General features: G+C 43.7%; 1 protein-coding gene and 1 long non-coding RNA gene across 3 annotated transcripts; one reads left to right on the top strand and one right to left on the bottom strand.

Annotated features, from left to right (window-relative positions):
- Nucleotides 1-3154: 3154 nt before the first annotated feature.
- Nucleotides 3155-4538, top strand: LOC119368999. 2 transcript variants are annotated; one of them, XR_005176802.1, is made up of 3 exons: nt 3155-3252; nt 3449-3801; nt 4221-4538. It is a non-coding gene; the product is annotated as an uncharacterized LOC119368999 (long non-coding RNA). The 2 variants fall into 2 exon arrangements; XR_005176803.1 differs by having other exon boundaries at nt 3449-3692.
- Nucleotides 4539-4756: 218 nt separating this feature from the next.
- LOC119369000 (RHOMBOID-like protein 10, chloroplastic) lies at nt 4757-9084 on the bottom strand. Its single transcript, XM_037634083.1, has 10 exons — nt 8974-9084; nt 7405-7625; nt 6902-7188; nt 6723-6777; nt 6538-6618; nt 6336-6432; nt 6157-6224; nt 5378-5476; nt 5218-5262; nt 4757-5121 (listed from the first exon to the last, which is right to left on the bottom strand). Exons 2-10 carry the CDS (start codon nt 7525-7527, stop codon nt 4933-4935), a joined length of 1044 nt encoding a protein of 347 aa, XP_037489980.1. The 5' UTR covers nt 7528-7625; nt 8974-9084; the 3' UTR covers nt 4757-4932.
- Nucleotides 9085-10111: the final 1027 nt, after the last annotated feature.

Below are 10111 nucleotides of genomic sequence, written 5' to 3' on the forward strand. Positions count from 1 at the left end.
TCCCCGGGCTGTCAGGGATATTGTACTTCCAGCAGGTTTTCTAGGTGAATGTTGGCATCCCCGTGTGGGTTGGTTATGCATCGATGCATTGCTTTTGCTCTTTGTCATGGAGTACTAACTGTGGAGGTTCAGGTTTACAATCTTAGAAATGCATTGATTGATGTGTTTTGTAATCGTAATGCAGCAAACAAATTGTTTTGCAAGTTATGTACTTTAATTATCTGTATCTTACCATTCTTACCAAGTACTGTCAAATGTACAGCTTGATTTTGTATATGTATTTCCCTCAGTTTCTTGTAGGTTCCTGCATAAGAGGTCATTATTGCAGAGTTGGAGACTGACACTATGTTTATCAGGTAATCGTTTGAAACTATATACCACTTCAACCTATAACTCTTTGTTGTCCCTCTTTATATTCCAGAATTTGTTTCGCATGATTACCTGCAGTACATGCTATTGGAATTCCCAACAAACTTGACAGGATGGATTAGTCACACGTTGGTTACATCAAGTCTTCTAAAGGTATCCCGTAATCTATTAATCAAGATGTTTGCAGAACTAAATAATGTTGTAGTGACTGAACGATTACCTGATAAATTAAATTCAGTAAGTATATCATTTACAGTAGCATCTTATTCTTATGTGATGTAATATATGATCATATGGATTGCAGTATTTGATAGCTCCAAAATAACTTCAAGATTTTACCACGTGCTCTCAAACAATCGTAGTCCGAACATTTGGTGGCCAGTTGCTGCTATCTCTACTCTGCTTCGTCCTTTCGTAATGGCAATAAGAAATCTTGATTGCTGCCGACATGAAATTCTAACTGAATTTGTTATTCAGCGGGCAAATCCAACATCTTTTTGTACTGTATTTGCATGTTCCAGGATAATTTGGTGGCAAAAGAGCTACGTCATTTCTCACTAGACCAACAGACAATAGTAGTGATACCTTTGCATTTATATAGTACCATATTTACTCATCTGTATACACTGTTCCTTTCATTCCTCACACCACAAGTATCTAACGGCCGGATAGGTCCAGTCCAGCCGAGACACATATATTCCAGTCCAACATACTCCCTCCATCCAAAAAAGCTTGTCCCAAGCTTTTTCGGATGGAGGGAATATATAGTCCAGTCACACATGCTCTAACGTGATTTCACGAGAGACAGTTAGGCCAGCAACGGTATATCCATAAAGAATAGCGACAGCTAAAGGAAACCATTCAGCAGGTAAGAATGAGATAGACTTTTCAGTGCCAGGCAACCATTGCGCTGTAGAGAAGTGGAACAACATTCATGGTACTGCTATTGTTAATCGAAAGAACTTTCTTTTGTTAACATGGTACCCACTAACGTGTGCATATGCATTTTTCTCCTGTAGTCCTAGAGGTAGGGCTGGAATTCGAGCCGAGTCGAGCCAGCTCGGCTCGACTCGCTAGAGCTCGTTTCGTTAACGAGCTAGCTCGACTCGACTCGTTACTATAACGAGTTCAAACCCAAGATTGGCTCGACTCGTATAACTCCCGAGCTGGCTCGTTTAGCTCGTTAAGCTCGTTTAAGATATGAACATAAAGCCCTCAAATATGATAAAAATTGATTATGTATATATTAAACTTATATATCACTATAGAATTGTAATTTTCTTGTAACGTGTGAGTCTCCTAGGAGGTTAGTCCTTCAACTGCTCGGCCTTGGGTTGTGCGCCTCGGAAGTAGGCTGTTTAGTGGCTGATCTTTCTTTGTATTGGGAGTGGCTGATCTATTGTATCGAGCCTAACGAGTTAAACGAGTACTCGTGAGATTGACTCGTTTAACTTGGTCTATAAACTATCTTAAACTAAAGCTCGGCTCGACTTGTTATTCTTCGAGTTCGAGTCGATTCGAGTCGAGTCACGAGCTACTTGTTTAGCTCGCGAGCTTCGAGCTTTTTTTCCAGCCCTACCTAGAGGGATAAAGACACATATAATTACGATGGTGGTGACAGGCCTGAAAAGGTGAGAATTGAAGCAATATATTCCCTTGTATATATGTTTTCTCTATTGAAATATCTCAATAGTTTTCCAATTTGTTTCCTGTAAATCTCATATTTTAATACTCCTTAGACCTTAGTAATGCATAGGTGTAATATTTGTTGATATTGCAATTTTGAAGGATCTGCTTTTCTTGTATAGATCTATTTTTTTAATCTTGAAGGCAGTACAAGAGGCCCTAATGACATATATACAGTACTAACAAGGATATCCTGCCTTCACTGCATCGGTGGATCACGCGGAATCTCTGGGCACATGGAGCATTGCCAAAACCAGCGCCAGGGTGGCGCTCGGCTGACCCCCGACGTTGGTTCCACACAAACACATGGGGAGGGGAACTATATGTTACAATCTGAAAATGGCTAAGGAGACATCAGATCTGCCTTCTTGGCTCGGAGGGTGTCATAGGTGGCACACAACCCCCCCCCCCCCTATCGACAGAAACACAAGGGGAGGGGAACAGAACGGAGAGCGGGGCGGTTGGCGGGGGACTCCTCGGCGGTCCGTGGGGAAATACAATGTGAAGAAGAGAGTGCGACATGACGAAGGTGAGATGGGCGTTATCTGGTTTCAATGGAGATGGCTCCAGTGAAAAATGTCCCGCTATGGCGGGAAACGAGCGGGGAGGTGAGGGTTCGGCAGGGAAGGAGAAGGGTGCGTCGTGGGTGTTTTTTTTAATTTGTTCGGTCCGCACATGTTAGAGATAACATGGCAGATAGTCTGGATAACCATATTTCTTCCTCGCATATGGATATGCATGGATTTGAAGGTACCCTATTCTCCAGACGGTTGAATTTTGGGGATCCTATTAGATGTCCGTTTGATGTACGTTCACACTCGAAAGTAGGAGGGAGAAATGAGCTTCCACTTTAGAATTTAATTATTTTTTTGATTTATTTATATGCATTGTAGCCCGTAGCAATGCACGGGCATTCTACTGGACTGACATAAAGTCAGTGAGTTCAAAATTTCCATGTTTAGTTTTGACTGACGTTATGGTTCTTCATTGAGTTTTGTTCCAGGTATTTACCTAGATCCTTGAGATGCTACGTATTGGCCTGAATGCAGTTGAGTTCTGAATCATAAACAAGCTGGGAGATTTGTCTTCCACATAGTTCTGTATTTTTTGCAGTTTTTAGTGCATGCTCGGAGAACAAGATAAGAGGAGAGGCTTGAATCTTGAGATGACAAGGGTAGTCACCTGCTGCGACTAAAGGTTCAGTTTCATACTTCTGATGATATTGTTCGGATGATTGCCCTTGTACTATTCTTTTTAGTACGTACTAAAATATCTTGTTGTACGAAAATCTGATTTCTACTAAAACTTTGTCAAGTGGCTCATTTTTCTTGTACTAATATCTGCATTTTTTTTACTGATTACTGAAATGTACCTTGTTACTAAAACTTCATAGGAAGGAGGTCAATGAAGCAAAAGGCACGAAAAGGAAGGAGCAGCGCCACAGGGACGATGTTGTCGGCAGCGCTTTGGAAGGATTCGCTCCAGAGAAGTTACGGTAGTCGGCCATCGCCCAGGGGAAGCAGGGAGGATGTCGTTCGAAACGCCTGGGTCTAGAGGAGTGTGTCCAGGTGGTGGCCGAGGATGGCGACAAGCAATTGGGTTGGGCATTTATCAACGTGATGGCGTCGTTGCTCAAGGTACCAACACCCTTGTTTTGACCCAATGTTTCTTGGCTAACTGTGCATGGCTGGGACTGTTTCGTGCATATGGGGGACGGCTCATGCCATCCACTTCCAAAGCAACAAGGTAGCCATCCATGTCACTGTCGCTTGCTATTAGTTTTTTTTGGATTCCATAGGTGTTCCTTAATGCATCAATCATTTTCAATTAGGACGGGAGTCTGAAAAATGTTGTAAGATTATCGCCATTTTTTTAAACTACAAAAGTCCAAAGATTAGAAGCATGATCTTTTATTTTTCATGTTGCTCTACCTCTATAGTGTCAAATCATAGGGACTTTTATCACATATGCTAATTTATCCTTGATGGCAAATAATCCGAACAAAATATTCGGAAGTAATGGAGGCCTCGCCAGAGTAAGGGGGAAAATTGTGGGAGTGGACGCACATCATGTAGGCGAGACGGCAGAGTTTGTGGTTGTACTGGCCATGAGTGGGCATAAACCACTTTACACTAATTACTTTACATTAATATTGTTGTTTGCAGACTTGAAAGGAGTAAATATTGGCAAAAAGTCCCTCAAAATTCGTAGTCTGGGTGTAGAAGGTTTGGGGATTTTGAGCCGGATGGGCCATTGATGGTTGCGGTTGGCTTGGACAGGGAATGTAGAGATAGTAAGTGAAGAGGAGCAGGAGAACGAAGACGAAGAAGAATAGTGGTTTATAGGTAGAAAAAAATTAAGAATGTTGCTTAATGTGCATGAGGATCCAAACAATGTATATTTGACACGATTAAAGTTGACTCATGTCGAGCCTCAGGATGGTGGTGGAGCGGTCATGGTGGAAGGTTATTGTGCAAGAATTTGTTAAAGCATCAAATAGATATTAATTTGTAACAAATTTTTATTTCGATCATCGCACTATATGTATGCATTGTCAAATTGCCTTTTATTAACAGTTTACAATGTAAGTGAAGTGGACTTAAATTATTACTCGATTATACCTGTGCTATCTTTTTTTACATGCATTATGTTTACATAATTCAAGCAAAATATTTCAAGAGCCCGTGGCAACGCACGGGTATTATACTAGTACTATATATAGCAGGTGGCTTTGGACTAGTAACAATATCATAAGAGACTAGTAACAATATCATAAGAAGTCTAGACTCTTCGGAAGTAGTACAACAGGTTTGCTCCAATCCATCGACTAGTCTCACCAAAACAAGTCAACTTTGGAGGCTGGAATATTCATGTGTTTCACTTTGCGAACAACCCTTCTTCTGTCTCAGTAAAGACTGTTTTTTGTGGTCTTATACCACCATTGGTTAGCCGAGCAAGAGGTGCCATGTCTTGGATCACCTTCGTTCTATCCTCTGCAACACCTAGCTTCTTCCAATGTGGACCGACAAAACATTCAACAACCACTCCCGCAAGCAAGCCTCCTAACTGCATGTGAATCAACCCAAGTATAAACTAATTAAGCATTTCATACAATATCTGAATGGATTGTACATGGATAGAGCTATTAATTAGGAGACCTACATGAGCCCAGTTGTCTATGCGTTTCATTACGTAGAGGCCAACGCCCTGCACACAAACAAACATATGAGATCTGCACATGAAATTCAACAAACGCATGGCAGAAAAGAGAAGACAAACTAAGCTTATAATCAAACGATCGAAAAAGTAAATCACTACGTACCGCATTGATTACAACATCAAATGCAATTCGCCCTAAAGTTACATTTGCTTTCTCCAAATGGTTTCGGTGCCTCCACATATAAACCGCCTGTGCACCAATCTGATCATCAAGATAGAAGGTAGTGTAGTGAGAAGCAAGAAAGTCCATCTTAATGACTTGGCCCGGTCACAAAATACAATGGTGGTAATCACAAGTAGGAAATATTTTGAATGCACAAGTGGATTACATGCCAGTTTATTCAAGATGTGCAATATGTTGTATATGTAGGTCACATAATTCTTTTAACATTTACCTTTAGAAGAAAAACATGTCATACAAAAAAACCATGTGAGGGATACAAGATTTTGACATTCAGAATATATCTATATTATGCACGTGGGTTTTTAGTTGTTGACTAAATGTGTGGTGTGGCAATACCTGTTAATGCAGAACAAATTACTTAGGTTCCAAGGCACTATATTTGGTTCAATAGAACAAGAGGGCTCACACTTTTCATACAACTATCATCTTATAATAAAAACTTTATTTCCATGCTTCAAATAGTGTCTACGTAGAGGACGAGAGCGATCTCTGATCAGTTGAATCATGCACCTTGATGTGACGGTTTTAGTCAATAGAAGCTTAATTATAGAAAACTGTGGGAACAAAGCCCATGTTCTCATCTGTAAGTGGCTAGTTCACAATAATGTCATATTCCTGGGCAAATTATAAATCACTATGGGGTTAAGCGGTTAAGCACAAATTTCTAAAAATGTATTATTTGCAATAAACGGACATACCAATCCACAAATAGCAGCGGACGCACCAACAGAAGATTCGATGCCAGCACAGTAACTCATGAGTGAACCTGTTATAGCAATTTCGACAACAAAGAGTCGGTTATCACATTAACACTACAAAAATAACAAATATTGTGCGTTATCGGAAGGGGAGAGGTAAAAGATGAAGAAACACCTACCTGCCAGTGCCGAAGTGAAATAAATAGTTAGAAATCTTGCAGGGCCAGTGACCTCTTCCACCATAGGCCCAATATCATGCAAAGTGAAACTATTTACCTAGCATGGATCATCACGATGATATATATGAAGTTAATTAGCAGCTGCAATGAATTATCTAAGAGTGTAACATTAATGTCAACTGAAACAAGCAGGAACATGTACCCCAAGATGAATAAGACCACCATGAAGGAAACATGGTGTCACCAAACGCCAGATCTGCCCTTTCTTGACCATCTCGTTGACCTTGAATCCATGGCAAAATCATCTCGGATTAGTTCAGCATTAATTGATATTGACCTGCAAATACACTTGAATGGAGTTTGAACCCACAAACTGTACAAACCTACCATAGCTCCGCACAGAGAAAGCCTCCCTCTTGCTGCTACATCCACGACGTAAACCCTTCGACGCGAGCGAGCAAGCGAAAAAGGAAGAACAAGATTTCAACAAGCGGATGCCTAAATTAAGAAGCCACTTTGATTCAAAAGATAGAAGGATAACTAAAGTTTAACACTGGGTCACGTACATGACATTGATGGCGAGAAGAGCGTTGGTGCAGTCCCTCTTGTGAGTCTTCTTCTTTTTGCTTCCACTATCGATTGGGCCCATGGGCGGCGATTTCTGCTTATCCTCCGATGATGTGTCATCGATGAGAAGGCCGGCAGCGGAGAAGGACGCAGCAGAGAGCACATTCGTGAGGATGCGGCGAGGGCGGGGTGGCTTGGACGACGAAGAATGCCAACGTGATCCTCCTCCAAACAACCGACTGTTGTTGGGTACTGCTCTTGGCAAGACATGAATTTGCCGCATGCCCTATAATTAAACATATGGCTCAATAAAAACGCCCACAAAGATAATATACCAAGCAACCACGCACATGAAAGCGTGAAGGAGCTCAAGTAATGTACCCAAATATATGTTATAGGTCCATATGTGGCCCGGTGCAAGCAATCTGGTAACAGTAAACATGCAAGGAATATACTCCCTCCGTCTCAAAATAATTGTCTTTGCTTTAGTATAGAAACGTACCTGCGGCGAGCAGTGGAGGACATGATTTCCGAGTTGGGCACCCGAAGAGCAGGAGCCAGGGATATGTGCCGGAGGAAGAGGCTGGCTGATGGAGCGGAGCCGGAGCAGCAGCCGCGTCGCCATGGCAATGTGGACGGCGTTGTAGACAAGAACACCACGTACGTGCAGGCAGGCCTCTTGTATTGACGGAGATCAATTAATGTGTTGTATATCTCGCTTAGCTTGGAAGTCAAGGAGGAAAAAGTCAAAGTTTTGCTAAAGCACATATCTAGACGTGCCATAAGTATTGCACATTTAAATCCAATACTATCATTTATCGTACACAACGATTCGAGTAAGTATTTTTTCTTTATTCTCTTTTCATTTTTTTTATACTTGATTGAGTCATTTAGATTTGCAATAACTAGAGCACATCTAAATGTGCCCTAGACAGACCAAAAAGTTATACTCCATAACCGTTTCAAACAGGACCGTTCACTCTACAAAAAGCAGTTTGACTTTTAGGACAGTCTGATTGTTTGGTTTCATTTTCTTTATATATGCCGTCTCTAGCCAACTTACTCCTACTAGCTAGGAGGGCATCTTCAACGCCGATTCTCAAACCATCTGTAACCGTTCGGACCACGCGGTCTAAATGTGTTGTGTCATCCAATACGGTTTTGTATCGGTCCACTCGACGCACTTTTCCTTGTAAACCGGAGACAAAAAAACTAGGGGGGCTTTGCCTGACCTAGGCGCGCCGATCGAGAGAGCGCCGACCGAGAGACTAGGCGCGCCGACCGAGAAAGCGCTGCGCGCGCCGCTTCCCGGTGCAGGCGACTGCTATGCGTCAAACGACACGCCGTCGATCCGCCGTCCTACATTAATGATATGCGGTGTCGAGGAACCTACTCTGACGCCACATGTCCGCCTGTCTGCTGCCCACCATTAAACATAATGCCGCGACCCATTGCAATCCGCCCGCTATATAAACTCCATCCCCGGCCATAGCCACAACCATCCTCCTCCGGTCTCTTTCTCCTCACGGCACCACGCCCGCCATGGTGTCCTCACGCTCAAAGCCGTCTAGGATAGCCTCTCGTCTGAGGATAAGAGGGAGACGATGGCCATTGCTGCCGGCTGGCAGGCCGGCAGGCAGACGGAGGTCGACGACGTCCAAATGGAGGACGCCGCCGAGGACGAGCCGGCGCCACCCTCCTCGCTGGTGCAGGCTACACGGACATGGTGCGGGAGGAGCGGGAGGCCAAGTTCCGGCAGGTGCAGGCCAACCAGGCCTATAAAACCTCCATCTCCTCGACGAGCATCTTAGGATTTCTGGTCTAATATTAGATTCTCTTCCAATCGGCCAAGCATCTAAATTAGTTTCTCTCTACATATGTAGAAGGCCTTGGAAGATTACTTGAAGCAATGACTTTCGATGCAGTTTGTTTACATCTAACGGGTGGCCTTGAAGAGTCTGCATCATTATCTGAACGTGGCGATCAATTTCTCTTTGAAAAACATCGTTTCAAAACCTAGATCAGTTCAGGGAAAACGCAGTTACTAGAAACTTAGGGCAAAGAGTAATACCGTAAAGGTGTGGTGGGCTAAAACACATGCACAGAGGGCCGATGTAACCTCGTTCTTGAGTTTGTACTTCAATTGCCGGCCGCGGCCGACGGCCGACCTGCCTGCTAGCCGCCGCAATGGGAGCTAGAGACGACAAGGAGACGCGAGGCGCGTAGCGTGCTGCGTTACTTGCGTATACATGGTATGTAAATCGAACGGCCGAGCATGCTGCGCGGATGGGATCGTATGCCTTCACATTTATCGTGTGGGCTTCTTTTGTTTTTTGAGAAATAGCTGTGGGCTTTTGGTTGGACCATTGATGTTTTAAAGAGTTTATGGGCGGAGCCAGTAAAAAAAAAGAATTTATGGGCTGAGAGGATTCTGGCCGGTGTGGTGCTAGCTTGATGGGTTGAACTAAGATTTTCTACTGGGTGCATATTTTCCTAACACAGGCTTCTTGGAGGCAGAGCTAGGCCATCATCCATCACAGATTTGGAGGGCTGTTCTTGATGGAAGAGACATTCTGAAGCAAGGCATTGTTAGGCGTATCGGCAATGGGCAAACGACAAATATATGGAGTGACAACTGGCTGCAGAGAATGGGACCGTTTAGACCGATCACATCTCTTACTCCTAACCCGCCCGAGTTGGTGGCTGAACTCATAGATACGACCACAGCGTCGTGGAAGGAGGAACTGATCTGGACCACTGTGCGTTTTGATGCTGAAGCCATACTGTCCATACCCATTTGCACTAGGGCGGTGGAAGATTTTTGGGCCTGGTCAGCCGAGAGGAGCGGCGGATTTTCAGTAAGTTCAGCATACCGGATGATCATGACCAGGAAGGAGGAACGAGGGAACTGGCTGGAACAGATCCCTGCTGGCTCGACACTTAACGCCGACCGAAGGGATTGGACAACGTTGTGGAATATCAAGGTACCTTCCAAACTCAGGGTCTTCCTATGGCGGCTGGCGAGGCACACTATGCCGACGGCGGACCTACTGCACCACCGACACATGTCAGAAACTCATCGATGTTTGTTGTGCGGGAGGGAAGACTCATGGAGACACGTACTCTTGGAGTGTACTATGTCAAGGTGCATATGGGCGCTCTCGGAGGATGAGGTGGTGCAACTTCTGAGTATGAACACGAATCCTAAC

Source organism: Triticum dicoccoides, chromosome 2B (genome assembly GCF_002162155.2).
Source record: "Triticum dicoccoides isolate Atlit2015 ecotype Zavitan chromosome 2B, WEW_v2.0, whole genome shotgun sequence".
NCBI lineage: Eukaryota > Viridiplantae > Streptophyta > Magnoliopsida > Poales > Poaceae > Triticum > Triticum dicoccoides.

Bases quoted from the DNA above. Each gene is read 5' to 3' on its own strand.
- LOC119369000 (XM_037634083.1), bottom strand. From the start codon at position 7,527: ATGGCGACGCGGCTGCTGCTCCGGCTCCGCTCCATCAGCCAGCCTCTT. The intron at 6,433-6,537 runs GTACATGTTCCT...GATCCATGCTAG, and splicing joins GTGGTCTTATTCATCTTGGG to GTAAATAGTTTCACTTTGCA. The intron at 6,225-6,335 runs GTAGGTGTTTCT...TTGCTATAACAG, and splicing joins TTTCACTTCGGCACTGGCAG to GTTCACTCATGAGTTACTGT.